This window comes from Tiliqua scincoides, chromosome 8 (genome assembly GCF_035046505.1).
Source record: "Tiliqua scincoides isolate rTilSci1 chromosome 8, rTilSci1.hap2, whole genome shotgun sequence".
NCBI lineage: Eukaryota > Metazoa > Chordata > Lepidosauria > Squamata > Scincidae > Tiliqua > Tiliqua scincoides.
In genome coordinates this window covers 8,250,721-8,270,626 of record NC_089828.1, presented here as the reverse complement: position 1 = coordinate 8,270,626, position 19,906 = coordinate 8,250,721, and the positions used below count along the sequence as shown (strand labels likewise).

General features: G+C 48.4%; 1 protein-coding gene across 1 annotated transcript in view; it reads left to right on the top strand.

Moving 5' to 3' along the window:
• The window catches only part of ITGA11 (integrin subunit alpha 11), an 80,734-nt gene that overhangs the window by 49,896 nt on the left and 10,932 nt on the right, over nucleotides 1–19,906 (top strand). Inside the window, exons 12-22 of the mRNA XM_066635382.1 lie at nucleotides 1–70; nucleotides 1,692–1,832; nucleotides 3,770–3,973; nucleotides 4,229–4,359; nucleotides 4,702–4,868; nucleotides 5,186–5,328; nucleotides 5,826–5,936; nucleotides 6,925–7,010; nucleotides 8,161–8,368; nucleotides 12,842–12,940; nucleotides 17,612–17,688. The exon at nucleotides 1–70 is cut by the window's left edge and continues 79 nt beyond it. Of these exons, the coding sequence (XP_066491479.1) occupies nucleotides 1–70; nucleotides 1,692–1,832; nucleotides 3,770–3,973; nucleotides 4,229–4,359; nucleotides 4,702–4,868; nucleotides 5,186–5,328; nucleotides 5,826–5,936; nucleotides 6,925–7,010; nucleotides 8,161–8,368; nucleotides 12,842–12,940; nucleotides 17,612–17,688 (1,437 nt within the window). The remainder of the gene's footprint in view (nucleotides 71–1,691; nucleotides 1,833–3,769; nucleotides 3,974–4,228; nucleotides 4,360–4,701; nucleotides 4,869–5,185; nucleotides 5,329–5,825; nucleotides 5,937–6,924; nucleotides 7,011–8,160; nucleotides 8,369–12,841; nucleotides 12,941–17,611; nucleotides 17,689–19,906) is intronic.

Here is a 19,906-nt window from a genome sequence, read left to right as displayed (position 1 = left end):
GAAAGTGATCATTTTTACAATGCACGCCAACCGAAATCTCACCATTCACCAGTCACTGAAAGGAGACCAGGTAAAGGATGTTGTTAGGAGGGCATTGATGGTGGAGCAGGTACAGCTAGCCAATGGGAAAGGGGTTCAAGAGGTTGCAGAATATCTAATCAATTCAGGTGCAAGGACCGCCTTCTCCCATACATACCCCCTGCCCAGTCTTCTCAGATTATCCCCTGGGACCCTGCTACAATTGTCCAGCTTGTCAGAAGTATGGCAGGCATTCAACGAAACTAAGCCTTTTTGGTAGAAACACCCATCCTCTGAACACCCTCCCCTTAGAGGCCAGGCAGACACCTTCTCTTCAAGCTTATAGATATTTGGGCAAAACCCAGTTGTCCAGACGTGTTTGTGCTATGAGTTAGCTCTTGAGCTGATTTTGTTGCCACTTAGATGTTTGGTTGTTCTGTTGCTACTGCCAGTTAATTTGTATTATGATTTTGGTGATATTGATCTTTTTTTCATCTTGTTGATTTTTAGATTGTTGATTAATTTATGGTCATTGTTCTGTTGTGCATTGCCTTGGACCTCCTGGAAGGAGAGAGATAGAAAAAAACTTTTTAAAGTGAAATGCAAATAAAATGTTGTAAGTGATGTACTCAAGAGTATATCAGGAGGAGTATATCAGTATATCAGGAAGCAAGAGTATATCAGGGCAGGAGGTCTGGTCTAGAGGGTAGAGCCTCCGTTTGCCTGAAGATAACATCCGCAGGTCACCAGTTCGAGGCCATGCGACCTTGAAGCAGCTGACAAGCTGAGCTGAATTATTCCATCTGCTCTGAGCGTGGGAGGATGGAGGCCAGAATGTTGCGACCAGATCAGAAAGAAACACCTGAATGTTGTGGTTTCTTGAAAGATAGAACCTTCTTTCAAATTGTAAAAATCCCTACGTGGATTTAATTAGCCTGCCTATGTAAACCGCCTTGAATAAAGTCCGAGGAGAAATCTGAGGACCAGGAAAGGCGGTATAGAAATACCATTATTATTATTATTATTATTATTATTATTATTATTATTATTATTATTATTATTATTATTATTATATAGTCTTTATGTTTGTGCCAGCAGTTCACAAACAAAGTGCAGGATAAAAATCCTAATATTAACCTTATATGATAGCCACTGAGCAGTCCTATTTTCCCATTTATTTTTTTTAAAGTCATTTATGCCAGGAGTAATCACAATTTCCTAGGGCAATGAGGGAGGGAGACCATGTGGATACTTCAGCTTAGGCACAATTGTGTCTGTAAAGGAATGACACCCTGGAGGTCAGTCAAGAAGCTGTCGACTGTCCTTGGGCTGATACAAATAAACCTAAATCCTGTCATAAATACACTAATAATTCTTGCTATAGACTTGGGACAAAAATGTAGCCAATCAGAAGGATGCAGCATCACCAAGAGAGGCAATGTATATGATACTTAATCTTCTAGGATCAAAGTTTCTAGACTGTATTTTTTTTCCCCAGAAGAGAGGTCTAGACAAGGAGATGATAAATAGTTTCCTTTTATGAATTCCTGTCATTCCAACAGTGTCATTCCAGATGCCATGAATTTCTTGGAAGCCTAAGTGACTAGAGAAAGACACAACACCCTGATCACTCATTCCACATGTGTGAGTCTGTCCTCATTGCTCTTTTCCAGATTGGTGCCTATTATGGAAGTGAAATCAATTCTGTGGATGTGAATGGTGATGGGGTCACTGATCTCCTGTTGGTTGGAGCCCCCATGTATTTCAGTGAGGGGAGAGAGAGGGGGAAGGTGTTTGTCTATCTCCTGAAAGAGGTAAACTTCCTTGATGTTGGGCTCACAAACTGGCGCTTTGTATAAGAAAATAAAAACCCTTTTCCTGCAATTCTGCCTCTGCATGTGAACATGAAGCCTACCAGAATAGAATGAACATGCTGGGCATGTGCAGAACACACACTTGTGTGGAAAAGATTACAAGGTCCGTTCTGGTACTGCAGACAAATTCCTAGGCTGAGAATCTGGTCAGGGGCATCCCATTCCTCCATTCTAGGTATACGTTTGTTTGTCCTGCTGAGCTGTTGTTTTCCACCTGGCTGCATATGGTGGAGGTCTAGTTAAAAAAAGGGGGGGGTGTCAATTCCACCACCACCCCCTTGCCCAATATCTCTGCTCCCGGAGTCCTTAGTTTTAAAATGTGTTTTTTTTTCATTTTCCATACCTTACCTCACAGCGCTCATGCATGGCTCAAATAGCACAGGAAAAGTTCATGATTCATGTAAAAAGGCCCCTTGACCACTGGGCATTTGTCCTTTGCATGGGATGGTCTTTTGCAGACATCATCAGCCCAAGCTGGAATGCAGAATTTTGCCTTTCCCAGTATTCTCAGGAACGAGTTTTTATTCAGTTATCCAAAGACATATAATTGGGTGAGTCAGGGAAGACCTCAGCTCCATTGTGTTGGTGGCTGATTCTTTAGGAAAGAGACTCCCCTCTCAGGGTCATGAAAGAGAACAGTGCTGTTTCCCCTGCCTGGAAGCTCAGTTGCTCACAGAGGCCTGGTAGGTGCTTTTTCTCCAGGAGTTCAGGCTGTGAGGCAAGAAAAACTGAAAATAACGTCTGAAAGTAGGGGGAGAACCTCCTTGTCTTGGTAACCTCTGAAGCTGGTCCAAGATTTAAAACTTTGGGAAGGGAGTAAGCAGAGTCCCTCTTGGCAGGGAAGTGGCAATCTCAGAGCCAGCATTCCTCAAGCACTGAGTTTGCACCTGCTGCAGTTGCAAAAATCTTCAGGAAGGATGCAATGCGTTGCCTCATCGCAGCCAAGGGCCAGGCACTGTGATTCACCACTCGCATGCCCAACAACTTCCTTCGAGGCTACTCTTTGAACTTGACTTTCCCCTCACTTGTGCCTTTATCTCCTGAGTCAGTTCCTCCTGTGTCCTATATACATGTCCTTTTGTCCTTGGAACTCCTTTCCACCTTGCAACCAACTTGCTTCTTTTTGTCATCTGAGGACCAAACTAGACTCCATGGCTGGAACTCCTGACATTGTTTCCATTTTCAGGAGCAGTTGCAGGGAGCAGGGGACATGATTAGAATCAAGGAAGGGACATGTTCTTTGCCCTCACATCAGTTCCTCAAGTTAAATCCTCCTTATTATTATTAATTATTATTAACAGTATTTATATAACGCTTTTCAACTAAAAGTTCACAAAGCGGTTTACAGAGAAAAATCAAACAATGAATGGCTCCCTGTCCCAAAAGGGCTCACAATCTAAAAGATGCAAAAGAACGCCAGCAGACAGCCACAAGAACAGACACTGCTGGGGTGAGGTGGGACAGTTACTCTCCCCTTGCTAAAAAAAGGAGCACCCACTTGAAAAAGTGCCTCTTAGCCATACATGGGGCTTAGCTGTCTTCATCTCCAGCTGCTATTTTCCTCTTGGCTCTTGGTGGGCCTTGGGGATTCTAGCAGACAGTGAGAGATCCAAGGCCTGAAGTTTGCCCACCTCTGCTTGCATGTGCTGGGGCACCAACTGTCCTGGTTGAGTTCCTGCCTTCTCTTTGTCTTGCTGATCTGTGTCCCCCACCCCCCCGAGCAAAGTCTCCCCTTATGGACCCATATATTTCAGGTTCTAGTTTTGGATGTGGGAGCCAAGATAGTTGTCCAGGGCTTGCTTGCTTGCTTGCTTGCTTTGCTTCCCTCAGTGTTTACAGATCAATTGTGTTGCTTCATTTTTATCCTTTCTTTCAAGGACCGATTTGTCTCCAATGGGACTCTGGAAGACCTGCCAAGCTACCAGAATTCCCGATTTGGTTCCTGCATTTCGTCTGTGCCTGACATGAATCAGGATTCTTACAATGATGTGGTGGTGGGTGCGCCTCTCGAGGATGAGCACCAGGGAGCAATTTATATCTTCCATGGCTACCAGAAAAACCTTCTTCGGAAATATAAGCAGGTACAGCTCACCTGCAGGCTGAAGGTGTTGGCTAGGCAGTGCAGGGACCGCCAACAGAGGCTCATTGCCTGGCAGCAGGCACACACCTTGCATGTGCAAGATCCAAGCCTAATCTCTGACATTTCCAGATTCAAGGATCAAGTAGCCAATGCTGGGAATGACCCCTCTCTGCCTGGGACCCCAGATAGGCTATCAGTCTTCTGCAGGTACTTTTAAGCCAGAAAGGTGATAGCTTTTCCCTCTCTCCTTTTCTAGAGAATAGCAGCGGCTGATCTTTCTTCAGGCTTAATGTACTTTGGGTGCAGCATCCACGGAGATCTGGATATGAATGAAGATGGGCTCATTGATCTCGCCGTTGGGTCCCTTGGAAGTGCTGTGCTGTTATGGTTGGTCTTCCCAAATTCGGGGTGGCTGAGGTCAATCCTCAGGGTAACAAGGTGGCCAAATCTGATTGCCACTGCAGTCATAAAGATGTGCAGCCTTGTGAGTGCACCGCGGCAAAGAGCCTTAGGCCAACCTCAGCCAGTGACATTCTTTGTTTGGCTGGGTGTACAAAGTGCCATTGGTTTTCTTCTCATCCGCGCTGTCCCCACAACCGGGCAAGGCTGTTGTCTCATGATGGTGACTTTCTAACTGGAGCCACAACCCCAATCCCCACATCTGCACTGATAACGAGGAATGTCTGAGTGAGCTCAGCCCCTCAGTGGTCTCTGCCTCTTCTCTGGCAGGTCCCGCAGCGTCGTCTGGATCAATGCCAGCCTTCGATTTGAGCCTCCCAAGATCAACATCTTCAACAAGGACTGCACGCGGAATGGGAAGGATGCCACTTGCCTCTCTGCATTCGTTTGCTTCACCCCCATTTTTCTCTCCGCTCATTTTCAAACTGCAAGCGTGGGTAAGTGAATGTCCTTCTCCTCCATCTGGATCTTTCTTGGCGCTAGGGAACCATGCCGCTATCCTACAGAAAGGTGTTGGTGGGGGTTGCAAAATGCAGAAGTCCAGATGTGCCTCAAAGGACAGGACTCGCTGGGGCACAAAATGACCCTCACCAACCCCCATGACTTCTGCCCTCGAAACACAGGCTATCAATGGAGCAAGAGAATATTGCCTTGAAACATAGTTTCTGATATGGTTTTGCCATCTGAAATTTCCTCTGTGTGTGTGTGTGTGTGTGTGTGTGTGTGGTTTTAAACCAACTAACAACCATTTCAGCACTGAACTACAACATCACCATTGATGAGCGGCGGTACATCCCACGAGCCCACCTAGATGAAAATGGAGAGAGGCACACACACAAGTCGATCCCATTGCTTGCAGGACAGGAACATTGTGACCAGCTGAATTTTCATGTCTTGGTAAGCATTTGGATGGCTAAAAATGGAACTTTGCTTCCGGCAATTCAGTCAATTTCTGCATTTTTGAAACAACTACACAGGGAAGGAGATGGAGCACACAGGTAGAGGAGGACAGTGTTGGGAGTGTTGGGAACCTGCAGGAGAGGGCCAGGGGGATGTTATGGGAGATCCCCTTTTCAACCAGAAGAGCCTCCACTTAGGGGATCAAGATGTTGGGAGTCTTGTTGCAAGCCCGTCTGTGTGGCTGTAGCCCTTTGGGCTGGGTATCATCTCCATCAACTCGCTTGCTGGCACAGGTTGTCTCCTGCCTTATTTGTGCAAAGATGTCCTTTCCACAGCCAGAGGATGCAGAATTGACCCCTTGGGGTGGGGGACCAGGGTTTGCAATTAGTGGGATAAGACTGTAATCAATAGGAAGCCATGAATATCCTTTCTGGGCTCTTAATCAAATGCGACACCTGATTGTAATGATGGGTTGTTACTCCCTCTTCACCCAGGACACAGCTGACTATGTGAAACCTGTGACTTTCTCTGTCGATTATGCCCTGGATGTTCCTGACACTGGACCGGTGCTGGAGGATGGGTGGCCGACCTCCCTGAAAGTCGCTGTGTGTAACATTCATTGCTCTGAAGGGGAGTGGAGACATATCAGGGGGTGACGAGCTTCAGCCTGGCTATGTCTCTGGTGAATCATGGACATTAACCTGCTGATTAAGATGCCCTTGACCGAAGTTCAGATTCCAAGGGCTCTTCCAGGCAGAAGATTTGGACTTCAAGTGCTGAGCTTGAGAAGAAGAGGGCAGTGAGAGGCAAGGCAGAGGTTGTGGGCAGGTGGAAGGAGGAGAGGACCGTAAGATAGGAGGCATTTTTCAGGCACTGGTGTGCTCAGGGAAAGGATTGGAATGCAATGACAGAGCCCTGTTTTGCCTGCAGGAAGTCTCAGATATGACCCTGGAAGCCTCTCCTGGTAGAAACCCTGACCTTAACCCTGAAGAGCAACTGCCAGGGAGTGTGGACAGTCTTGGCCTGATTCAGTAAAGCTCCCAAATGTAAGAAGATAGGGCCATATTCACTACGTAGAGCAGGGGCAGGCAGGAGGAATAGCAGATCTCTGGGTCATTTGCAGAAGACTGTCATGAACGTCAGACTCCCAGTAGTTTGAGAGTAAAAAGGAGCACTGCCTGTGAACCTATTTTGCTGCCATGAGTGGGCTTCAGCTTTTCTGCCAGCCCCTTGTCATTGAAGCAGAAGTCTTCCTTGGCAGCCTTTGACCAGCACTTCATGCAGATCTGCTGGCTGGCTGGAGAATTTTGTGCATGCAAGAGAAGCTGCTTGTCAAAGTTTAATTAAAATGTCTGTGTAGCTTCTCGAGTGCCAGCAAGGATTTAGAACTGTGTACAACAGTTCCACAGTACAGAATGGTTGTAGAACAATTTTAGAAAAATAAACCAAGCCAGAAAACACACACACACACAAAACAAAGAAACAGCCAAAAAATGAAAGCACCCAAAGTGAGCCACAGTTCATAGAAATGCTCCTTCTCTTGCCATGCTTAGCCAACCAAATCTGACTGTTTTTCCCCACCTCTCCCACCAGGTGCCCTTCTGGAATGGATGCAACGAAGATGAGCACTGCATCCCTAATTTGGTCCTCGATGCTAAAACGGATATTCCAACTGCCATGTAAGTAGATAATCCGGGGGGTAGGGTGCCTGAAGGCAAGGAAATAATGCCTTTGAGTGGAAGGGATTTAGGAGATCAGATTGCAAGGGGAGCAATCTGAGGGATTACGGGGTCACTCTGGGGATCTCTTTCTTTTCTCTTTGTCCCTGAGTGGGCATCATTTTTCTATAACCAGCTTGTATGGGATCTTTTCCAAAATGGCCTTCATCCCAATCTCTCCTTGGATTTTGGAGTTCCAGATTGCCATGAGTGTTTTTTTTTCTAAAGCAGATTCAGTATGTTACCAGTACGCCTTCCTTAGTTCTGCAGGAAATGTCCATTTTTCTGAATGCAGTTTGTTGAAGCTTTCAGTTCCATCCTGGCTTCCCCCACACAACAGTGATGCATTTTTAGAAAACACGGCAAAAAAGCCTTGCAATCATTTGCATGATTGTACCCAGTTTTTTTGTGCAGGTTTTTTTCTCCACATGTGTGCCAATCAGCAGCGCACCGCACAAAAAGAATCACGCATTACATCAAGATTCTACAATCATAGACTGACGCATCGCTATTCCTCCCCCCTTTGGTGTTTGGATGAGCAGGTGAACATCAATACCCTGGAGGGGAGAGGAGAGAGACACAAATAAACCTCATGAAATGAAAGTTGTAGCAGGGACACAAGGCACCAAGTCTGGAATAATTGCAGAAATTCTCTTAATTAAAATGGACTGTGGGAGGGGCTGAATGAAAGGCAGTTAGAAACCAGAAGAAGAATTAAAGGTCAGAATAGGGTTGTCTTTCTCATGCCTCCCATTTGGGGCACCCTCCTCTTTCAGAGGCTCCACAGGACTACATTAGTAGACCACATTTGTACCAAGTCACATGCCCCACTCTGCCCCATGGCCCTTTGCGCAGCCATTGCTATCGCTGGGAGCAAGTGTTCCTTTTGACATTGTGAACCGCTTTGAGCAGGAACCATTTTTGTGTCCATTCATTTTACAACGTAACCTGCTTTGTGACCTGTTTTGCTGAAAAGCAGCTCCAAAGTGTTCTTCACCATAAGAATGAGTGTGGCTTCCTTGCTGCCCTGGAGGGGCATGGGAAGCTCCCTTGTGGGGAGGGCAGGGGATGCCACTTCACCCCCTGTGTCTAACCTTCCCTCTTTCCCCAGGGAGTACTGCAGACGGGTCCTGAGAAAGTCGCACTTGGACTGCTCCGCCTACACCCTCTCCTTTGACACCTCCATTTTTGTCATAGAGAGCACACGGAGGAGGGTGGCAGTAGAGGTGACGCTGGAGAACAGAGGAGAGAACGCCTATAACACCGTCCTAAACATTTCCTTCTCTAGGAACCTGCAGTTCGCAAGCTTGATCCAGAAGGTGAGGGATCCCTTTGTCCTCTCCCACAAGATCTGAGCTGTGGCATGGGCAGGACTCCAGGACTGCCCCAGCACTTCTTCCCGTCTTGTCAGCAAGGCCAGAGCAGGGCCAACCCATTCATGAGGCTGACTGTGACAGTTGCCTGCTGCTCTTTCTCCATTTCCCTGGGTTGGAAAAGGAAGAGGGAGACAGAGACTCTCTGATGCTCAGTCCTCCTGCTCTTCCCTCCTTCTGCTAGTCGCTCATGACTTAGCCAATCGCTGCCCTTCCAGGTGTCTGTTTCTCAGCCCAGAGGTCCGTGTCCTCCTCCTTAGATCTTTACAGTATCTGTTCCCTCTTTACTCTCTAAATTGGGGTGGACTGCCAAAGTATTTCCTGTCTCTTCCAAAGGGCCCGGAGCCAGCACAATGCTTGCTTGCAGAGGCATGAATGGAAACATGTGGGTCCAATAACGAGCACAGCAAGGCTGCCATTCTTGTTTTGACTCCTCATCCTTGAAGGGAATGTGGATTCCCCAGCCTTGTGCTGCTCTTTTTTCAAGTGTCTGTCTGTGTGTGTGTGTGTGTGTGTGTGTGTGTGTGTGTGTGTGTGTGTGTGTGTATGTGTGTCTGTCTGAGAGGGATGAGGCCCAATGAAAAGGGAGCAGGACCCCTTTCACGTGTGCAATGGGAAGAAGAGCACTGTAGGGTTATGGAGACAGTGAACTCTGTAAAGACGGCTTCATGAAAGGCTTTATTAATGCTTTGCCAGTGGACAGGCTTTCCATGTGCCCATAAATCATTATGTGTAGAACTCAGTAGTGTAGCCAAAGGCGATGCAAAGCACTAAGTTTTGCAGGTGCCTAAACGGACCATGCAAGCGGCCCCTCCCCTTCCCCTTCGGAGCCATGGGAGCAAAATGGAGTCATATGCCTTCGTTTTGCCCACTGCCTGGAATGGCTCCAAAGGGGAGGGGCTGCTTGCACAGCGCATTCAGGCACCTGCAAAACTTAGTGCTTTGCACCCCCTCTAGCTACGCCACTTGTTGGACTCCCATAAAGCACCAATGAGACGTTGCCAGGAAATGAAAAGCGTTTGGCAAGGGTGGATTGGAATCAGCTTCCTATACATTATACATATACAGCTTCCTATACATTCTCTGCTTTCTTCTTGCTGAGAATTGTGGCTGATGAAAAACTCTGTGCGATTCAAAAGTCTGCCTATTCTCATCCCATAGAAATTAAACAAATATAAAATATCCCTGAGGACACAGGACTGTCACATACATCTGGTGGTATAAGATTATCCCCAATCAATAAAGTACCTCATCTGTACTGCTTTCCATGTAGAAAATGTAACGTCCTACTTAACGCCTCCCCCCATCATGCTGGAGCACGTGCTGCGTGCCAGGGTGACGGGCGGGGGGGGGCAGTTCGCCAGGTCTCTTCAGAGTATATGAACTTTTGTACACTTGCCTTGGGGAAAGCACCCCCCCTTTCCTATGGGTCTCATCAGTCCTGCGCAAGCTATTTTGCTGATGCAGAAGTGGAAGGGTGGTGGACAGGGAGGAAGACAGGACCTGGCCACACACGAGTGCTGTCAAACCCGCCTTCTCCCTCCCTCATTCTGCCTTCTTCCTTGTCCCTCCCCTCTCCCTCCCCTCTTCTCCCCACCCCCATTCCCTGCTTTATTCCTCCCACTGCCAACTCACCAACATCTGGCAGAAGAGACATTCCATCAGCATCTTCCTCCTTCTGACAAATCCCAGGTTCCACCAGCGGGGCAACCTGATAGGGTTGGGCTGCCTGTCTTGTTGCTTTTTGCACTCATACAGCATAGGATATGCCATACATATTTCATTCATGGCTAAGCACATTTCATGCACTTGACCATCTTCACAGGGGGCGTAATCAACTTACAGAACTGGCTGCTGCAGGATGTGGAGTTGCCCGCTGGTGTTCATGTGCTTAAAAGGGGATTAGACCCATTCTTGGGGGGGGGGGGAGGGAATGCCATGAATTCTGACTGTGGGTGTCAGCGGGGAGAGGCTGCTGCCTTCAAACCCTGCTTCCCAGAGGCTCCTGGCTCAGTACTGGGGGAAACAGGATGCTGGTGTTGACCCAGCAGGGATCTTCTTCTGTCCCTACCTGAGCAGGTTGTGGCTTCCAGTTTTGCTTCAACTTCCCCACATCAACAGCTGCATTTCCCCCATACCCAAGTGAGCAGTTTGCTTGCATGCCAGTAGTAGCATTTCTCCACATGAACCCTTGACCCGGCCTCTCCCAACATGACCAGTCTACCCAGTGAGCAATGGCACAGAGTGACTGGCCACTCTTCTGCTTGCCCAGAAGCAGTTGCTGCCTGCCTCAAGTGGCCATTTAACTCCAGTGTGCACAGCCAGAGGAAAGTCTCATCCCTTTTATTTGTGGCTTTCTAAAGCAAGTGTTGGTATGTTTATTGTTGTTCTTGTCAGGCTGCAGATGCTTTTATGGCCAGATTATAGGCAGGGGGTCAGTTTTTCCTGCTGAGTTACTCTTCCCTTGGAACGGAAGGACTCGGAGCAGAGAGCCAGCCCCATGCTCCTAGTCAGGTCAGCTGGTGCCCCGGCGAATGCTGCGTTCCACACAGAAGATGTGGGACGGTTTGGGGCTGCCAAGCATCTGTTCAGCACTTGTGGGACCTCTCGGGCCCTGGCAGCCAGCCTGCATCTGGGAATGCTTTATTCTGAAGAATGTCTCTGATTTACAGCGCCCAGATGGCAGGCGTCCACAGCAGAGCCTTTGTCACTCCGCCTCTTGCATGGCTGGGCCTTGGGGAAGGTGGCTCCCTTCCCCTCTCCTCCCCCCTGCAGCCCCCTCTCCGAGTTTGTCATTTACTGCAATGCAGCTGCAGTCGCGCACTGAGGACTGAGGGGCTGAGCTGCTTCCACAGGACTCTAGCCACCCTTGTAATCTCCAAGGAGGGGTCGTCCACATATGAGCAGTTTTTAAAAATGACCTTGCTAAGCATTTCTCGCCAAGCACAATTGTTTTGTGGTGTGCTTTTGTTCACAGCAACTCTTGTGCGAATTGTGTGCCGCTTGCATGGCAGCCGTTGTCCAGTAGTGTTGGGGCTGGGCTTCAGACATGTGGGGCCCTGCAGTGCTTTCATCAGAGTCCACCAACTGGAGAATGTACAAAAGAATGGATGGGGGGGGGATGACAAGCGCTGGAGCCAAACACCCTCTGCACCTAGTGAGCCATTCGGGGGATGAACTGCATTGAAGGACAGATGTGACTCCAGACCAGGGACTGTAATGCCAAAACTCTCCAGCTGGTCTGAAACATGGCACAAGCACAGGGTCGTAGACTCCGTGTTTGGAGTTCCTGACATCCTTTCCCAAAAAAGAAGCCAGTATCCATTTTGTGCCTGCAATATCCCCCCCCCCCTCCAAACTAAGAATGGCTTGGGGGACTGTGGGAGAAAAGGTTGCAAGCGCTCCTGTCCCCTGCCATGGCCGTAACCCAAATCACCATCACCATTCCACCACAGCTGCTTCCTTGAGAGAGAGAAAAGAACAGACCCCCCCCCCCCCCGCAGCCTCGGAAACCTCAGGCCCTGGTGCTTCTTATGGCCATTTGCCAATCCCTTTCCTTGGCAAATAAACTGGCCCTGCTGCTGCTTGTTCCCTAAGCATCCAGCGTCTCCCTTTTGTTGGGTTAACAGGCTTTGCCAGTGGAAAATGGCAGGCAGTACTGCCCACAAAATAGGGAAAGTGCAGAAGTTTCTTTCTCTTTCCTGATGGATCACTCCAAACTGACCCAGGAAAAATGTCAGGTGAGGGACCCAGAACAGAAAACACAGAGGCAGGAGTGGAAGGGAGCACTTGAGCCACTTTGAAATATGGGAACAGGGCTCCCCACTAGTCCACACTGGATCTCTAGTTCCTTCTCTACCCCATTGTCCCAGTTGGCAAAGTATTGTTCCAATTGGATGGTGGACTGGGGCTCCTGCTATGAGCCTAGCAGGCAGAACTCTGGGTTCAGGGTGCCCTCCTGGCTGTAGAATCAGCCCACCTGAGCCCTAGGCAGCCACCCCCCCCCAAAGGCCAGTCCTTGTCCACAGACTCTGCAGCTTGAGCCCCTTACTGCTGACCTGCCTGGGGTTGACTGTGCATCCGCTCCTGCCTTTCCTCTCCCTCCTGTTGAAGCTGACCCCTGCTTGTTCAGACCAGCAGCTGGTCTAACAGCCAGCCCTGTCTCCTGGTTCCAGGTCCCAATTACTTGTTGGCGCTTTACACCATGTGATTTGAAAAGAAGGGGGCCCAGCAAGAGTCCCATGGGACAGTTCCTATGAAATCAGCCTGGCTCCATGAAGGGAGGAGTACAAGGAGATGTAGCAGGCCATGACATTCCACTAAAGCATCCAAGATCAGGAGACCATGCTGTCATCCACACATTGCCAACTGAGTGAGCTGCTGTGGTTTGCTACATTGACACTTTCCCTTTTGTTTCAGGACAACCTGGACATCAACATAGAATGCATGTCAGAAGAGAAGCATCTCAACAGCAGGGTTTGCAACGTCAGCTACCCGTTTTTCCGGGCCAAAGCAAAGGTAAGGACAGAGGTGCTCAAAAAACCCAAAGAAATACAGTAAGTATTGGTCAGACAAGGAGCTGGACCTGTGGCCACCTGGGCTTATAGCACACTTCCTAGTCTTTGGGTGTAGAGGGCAGACTGGGGAATGGGCAACAGGACTCAATTTGCAGGTTGAAGAACTATGAAAATGGGCATAATCAGGAAAACATGCAGTGGATGAGTGGACCGGGCACTGCTGAGAGGCCGAAGCAAACAGGAGCAGGGAACCCCAGGTCATGCAGGCTTGCAGAGCAATCAGTGCCTGGCATAGGGGGAATGACCCCAAAACTAAGCCAAAAGCCTGGGAGCATCACTGTGGCATCCCTAACCACCCATTTTGGAGATCAGAATCATGGGCACCCTTAACAAAGCCTCTGCATCTCTGTTCCTGCAATGGGAGAGGGTGCTTCTTGAAATCACAGCAGGCACCCAGAGCCTCCCCAGTTGGCCCACCAAGTCTCTTCTTCTCCTTCAGTGTCTTTTATCTGCTGGCAGTCCTGGTCTAGACCCTTGAGAACCATGTTGTCTTGGGACACTTGGGACCACACAGGGCAGGTATGCTTTGTCAGGAAGCATCCCCCCCCCCCGGACTGGGATGCTCACACACCCTCAAGACATGTGTGTGTATGTGGGGGGATAGATAGTGGCTCCACAGTATGAAAGTTGGGTGTGGGGTGTATTGTGTGACAGTTATCTGAGTACGGTCCTCAGGGTGTCCCATTTAATCCCAGTTGCTTTCCCAGCACAGTCCATTAGATTAAAGATCTCCCTGGATCGAATGAATGCTAATCTTTGCTCTTCCAAGTCTGCATAGCTGTGCTGGAAAGCCCAGTTAGGAAACATTTGGTCAGCTAAGGAGTTTCAGCTGTATTAGAGAAAGGCAGCCCAGAATGAATCCTTGAGCGGTCAGATGAAGATCAGGAGCCCAAAAGCCTTCATTTTAATCAAGGAGCAGTGCCTTTTCAAGCGTCTGCTGGAAATTTAGCCCCCAAATTCCTTTGCTGCGTCACAAGCTGCTTTTATTCCTCTTTTGCATCAGGGTGGGTGGGGGGAGAATTATTATGCTGGCCTCCCACTTCCCTTTTTCAACATGGGTGATATTTGTCCCTGGCTCAATTCTTGGAGCTGTCAGGAAGATGAGAGGAGTGTGGGGGACTGCTGAGTGCAATCACTGCCAGCTGCCTGGGAAGACACCTCCTCCTTAACTTTTATGGCTTGTTTGTGCTCAGGACGGGTCATTTTAGTGGGAGATCCTGACAGTCCAGAGCTCCAAATCCAGATGTGACCATGATTTAGAATGTTGTCATCACTCTCTGAGATGGTGCGAGGAGGAGTTGGTTTTATTGTTCCTTGTCACCCTTAGCCATGCAAAGACTTTGCTTCCTCTCATACCAGCCCTGTATGTCTGGGGGTACCCTGTAGTTGGGGGACGATGACTAAGAGCTCCCCACCCTTGGGAGGACTTTACTTGCAGGACGGGGTTCAGATAATTTTTCTGCCCAGCATTTCGGTGCTTGAGACCTACTGTTCCAAAGCCTTTGTCCCTGCCAGTCTAATGATTGCTACGTGTGACTGGCTGTCAGCAACACATCTTTGGGGAAACCGATGCTAGGGAAAGTCTTCAAGGCCCCACCAAGATGCTCCCCCCTCCACTCAAGCAGCTGCAAGAAGCAACTCTCTCCCCCTGCAGGTTCTCCAAGGTCTACCTGAGCACCACTTGGACCTCTGGGCAGAGCAGCAAGGCTTCAGTGGTCCCTTCTTCCCTTTGGCTCGAGAGAGCCTCTGCTTCTTGAGCAGACAGTCCAGGATTCATTTCCCTAGGTCCTCCATTCAGGAAGGATCAGGTGCTGAACAGAACCTTTGCCTGAGGCCGAAAACTCAGTTTCAGTGGAGATTCAGTAGGTGCTGGCCCTCTAAGGTGCCACAAGACCCTGTGTTGTGTTTGCTCCAGTCCAAGAGGATCAGAGGCAGGAGGGCTGGAAGACACCTCTCTCTGCCTGGCTGCCAGGCAAAGACTGAGTGAATCAATGGTCTGAGTCAGTGTGAGGCAGCTGCAGGTGGAATCGGCCATCCCTGCTTTGTGTCCAGAGGGTCCCAGGTTCCCACCCCGACACCTCCTGGTAAAAGGATCAGGTAGGAGGTGATTGCGAAGGATCCTGGAAGGACATAGCCAGTCAGTGTAGTCAATGCACAGCTGGCTAGGCCATTGGTGTGACTTCAGAGAAGGGAGCTTTTCATCATGACCTCAGGATTCTTTGCTAGGCATTGAGATGTTTAAGAGTGGGATCTATATTTGGCAGCTGGACCTAACGTTTTAGTTACTTGAATATTTAAACAGAAAGCATTTCACTGAGCTGTCGTGTATGATATACCTGGGAAATAAATCATCTTCCAAGTATAATCGGCTGGGAGGAGAGTGTTTGAAGACAGACAAGGAGACATTGTTTTCAAAGAAATGGAAGGCGGTGAGGAGGCTTCCCAGACTCAATGCAAAAAAACCTAGACTGAAACCTTTGCTTGGCAAGGAATTGACAATGATGGATTTGATCTAATCACGGTGCTCGGATTTAGGCCTTGCAATAATGCAGCCCTGTGTGCTTTGGGGCTGCAAAATGCTGTCATGGTGCATCTGGATGGCACTGAATGCTGCTGACTCCTTTGCCAAAAGAATGACAAACTGAAAATGGAAAATTCCTCCCTGAGAGCCAAAGGGGAATTTTAATATCATAATCAGCTGTGCAAAAGCTTTTTCTAAAATAATTTCTCCTGCCTGGATGTCATTGCATTGTATTGTGATTAGAGCATCCTTTTAGGCAGAAACAGCCCCTCACACCCTTTCCACAGAAACGACACCTCCAGGGTAAGTCAGCTGGGCAATGCGATGACAAAAAGTGGTGTGTGTGTGTGTGTAGCAAATTCTCTGTTGCTTCCCAAAGAAAAAGTACACAAAGAGCTTCTGCCTCATATTTTGGGGGCTGATACAAGCTTCCAGTGGAAACATTTCAAACCATGGGAGGGAGGGGAGACTTGAATCAGTGCACTATGTGGATGTGTTCACCATAAATCTAACTCCAGATGCTGGTGAATGAGCAGTTGTGTAGTATCCTTACAAATCCCACATCTGGGGCAAATAGTAGTTGGGGTGGCAGTTTTCATCAGAGAACAGCAAGGGGGAAAGGGTTAACCCACTCCACGCCATGGACCTGATCTAGATTGGAGGGTGGAGTGGGAGGAGAGAGAGAGCCTTTTCTAAAGCAAAAGACATAGCCAGGTCCAAGCCCCAGATTCAAATCCCGCCCAACTTGTCCCAAGGCACCAGGAGAGGCAGCAGATGTACTCCCACAATCTGTCACCACATTTCCATTTAATTGAAACTGGGCTTTTTAAAGTCCGTTGTGCCTGGAATACTCCTCTGAATGGTTGTGTGTATTTGTCCTTCAGGCATTTCCCAGCTCTGGGAAGATACAAGTACTCTTGTAATGTTTTGTGAAATAATTTTCTTCATGGCTGCATGTAACCTGATCCTGTGACCTGGCAATCATGTTAACCTGTGTTAACTCATTTATATTATATATAAAATTTTCCAAGACAGCTTCCGATCAAATGCACAACAACAAGAAAATAGTAACACTCATACAATTTTAAATGAAGAACAAAACATAATGTGCAGCATCAGATCAATAAGCGCCTGGACTCAGCCCTCTGGAAAACAAAATGGTCTTTGCCTGGTGCTGAAAAGGTAGCAAAGTTGGCACTAGACAAGGCATCCTTGGGAGAGCATTCCACAAATGGTACCACCACTAAAAATATCCCCCAACACTCAGTCACCCCCTCAGCACCTCAGTCAGCAGATGGCCAGGGAGTGCTATTGTCTGAACACTACCTGCAGTGTAGGGGCAAGCTAGTGGGGAGGGAGGCAACCCTCTGGTCAAGACAGGGCTAGGGAGTGCTGGGGGTGCCCCCTACTGAGGAGCCAGGATTTTTCTACAGAGTCCAGAATAAGTTTGATGGGGGGGGGGGGGGATTTGAGGACTGATAATGTCTAATTGTATTGGCTAAGAGTATTGATACCAGCTTTCTTTTCACACTTCTTTCTTGTGTTTCTGTTGTGCAATGCATCTTTTCCTGGCTTATTTGTTGTTGCTATTTGATCTAATTTGTTTTAATCTGCATTTTTTTTCAAATATGTTTGCTGCTTTGGAAAGTTTATTTAAACTATTTAAATATTGAGTGATACATTTTTGGAATAATTGAAATAAAGGATGAGGATCATGTGAGTGGGCACAAGAGCAGAAGCACCTGGACAGTCCCACCCTGACCCTGCAAAAGTCAGCGGGAGCAGTAGCTTGATGAGGAGGGGCTAGAGAGGTTCAACAGTGGTTTCTTTTTCTGCACCCTCGTCAAACTACAGTTCCCAGAATTCTTTGAGAGGAGCTGTAACAATGGGCTGTAAAGACCACATCAATGTGTAGACTAGATGTTACTGCCTTTGGCCAAAAGGTGCACAAGGTGCTTGGAGAGCCTGACTGGGAGACGGTCAATGAGAAGGTTCTGGGGCAAAAAGGAAGTTCTGCCCCACCTGCTCCAGATGGCTGTTGGAAGTGATGAGTTTTGCGCAGATGCTCTAATCTGTTTCTCGTCTCTGTAGGTGGCTTTTCGCCTGGATTTCGAGTTCAGCAAGTCTGTGTTCCTCCAAAACATGGAGATCTTCTTGACAGCCAACAGGTTGGCAAGAATATTATTTTTCTCCTCTCCTTTTTCTCCCAGTGTCTGTCTATTTGCTGCAGTGCCTTTCTCCAACTCTCTGGGCAGTTTCCCCTCCCTCACTGTTGTTCTGGAGGTGGCCACCAGTGAATCACTGGGGGTCAGACAAATGAATAGAGTAGGAGAGGTCTGTCAACAGCTATTAGCCATGATGACCAGGTGGAACTTCCATGTTCCGAAGCAGTCTATCCTTGAATGCTAGTTGCTGGGTGTAGCAAGGGCAGAGTATGGGCCTCATGCCCTGTTTGTGGACTATCTGGAGATATCTAGTTGGCCACTGTGGACAACAGGATGCTGTCCTTGCTTGGTTTTTATCCAGCTGGACTCTTCTTTGTCCAGCAATGGAAGTCAGCTTGTGTAGAAGTTTTGCTGTACTTCTAGTTCACATGATCCCCAAGATTCAGATTTTTTATTAGCATGTTTGAAAGAACCAAATGCCGAACAACTGAAACATCACACAGATGTTAAATCCCAACAAATCTACCAGTTCATCTCCACTCTCTAGGGGGAGGGAGTTCCACAACTGGGGGGAAGCCAGATGAGATCTCAGCAATCCTGGCTGGACACATGGAAACTGTGGTGAGCACTCTTGGGCCACCAAGGGGTCCGTTTGGGGCAGTGATGGAAGGGAATGGCTGCAGAGTTCTGTCCTGAAGCCTCATGCTAGAGAGCGGCACCTCAAGCCGTATGTGCTTCTGAGGGCTGAATACATTTTTCTCTCCCCCTCACAAAGTTAGACACTCCACAAAGACGATCAGCTGGAGGTTCAGAATGGGCACAAGAAAGGCAGAATTCCCTACCTCATGTAGTCAACATGGCTAGCTGTATGGGGACCAGGGCAGAACCCAAGTCAGCTACTGTGAAGTTCACTGCATGACCCTACTGGATGGGCCAGGCACACCTCACAGGGTTGTTGTGAGAAGAAAAGTGGATAATGCACACACTGTTCTGAGCTGCTTGAGAGTAGGGCAAGGGCACAGGTGAAATTGATAGTAACAGTGGAACTCATTGCTGCAGGATGCAGTGATGGCCACAGTCTCATGTGGCTTAAACACATTTCTGGAGGAGCACAGCGCTACTAAGTCTGGAACCTGCGGGATCAGGAGGGACAGAAGGGCTGCTTGTGGGTTTGCTTGTGGGCTTTCCAGAGGCACTTGGCTGGCAACAGGCTGCTGAACTAGAGAGATGTTTGGTTTAATCTGGCAGGTCTCTCCCGGATTCCTTAGAATGCTGTGCCAGAGCTGAGGCATGTCTGGGAGTCTAGTAATCCACCCTGCTCCTTGATTATGTCCAGACTGGCAGCAGTTGCTCAGGGGTGAGGAAAAGACACTTTGTACATGCCCAGAGCTGCCATTCAGTATTGATGACACTATGTAAAATCTGACCATAGACCGAATAGCATGCTGAAGGGAGAGATGTGGGATTGTAAGGCCAACCAACGGCACCCATAAGAGAGAGATTTTACCTGCTTGGCCCCTAGCAGTGGTATAGGACATGTGCCTGGGAAGGGCCAGGGTCTACTCACAATGACCTTGCAAGTGGTTTGGCTTATGCTGGTGGTGCAGCAGACCCCAGCCATCCAAGTGGGCAGGCAACAGCCCACACTCAGTCCAGTGGTTGGCAGCCTTCAGTCTTGAAAGACTATGGTATAAGCCTACAGCACCCGGTATTCCCAGGCGGTCTCCCATCCAAGTACTAACCAGGCCTGACCCTGCTTAGCTTCCAAGATCAGACAAGATTGGGCATGTGCAAAGGGGTCCAGTGGATTACAGAGACTGGGCACACTTGAGCTTTTCAGCATTTCAAGGTGTGTTCTTGGAGGGAAGAAAACTTGGTTGACTTAGCCATATGCAAAGTGATTCATGGAGGGGGAAACTCTTCCCACAGCTGCCCCTGCAACATAAGGACACCTGCTTACCTAATTTAAGCCTTCTTTGTGAAACTGGCAATCCTAGAGATGTGAGGCTTGATGGAAAGGCAGCCAACACTGGCTGCTAGAAGGTCCATCAAGCTGCACTTGGAAATCATAACTCTCTCCTGTTATCCTCTTGCCAGAATTCTGCCAATCCCCCTTCCCCCTCTCTGAATGGAAAACGCTCACTTTGTGTTGCTTGAACTCTTTTATAAATGAAAGTGGAGATTGTGAGTCCCTTGAGAACTGTTAACTTGTAGAGAAAAC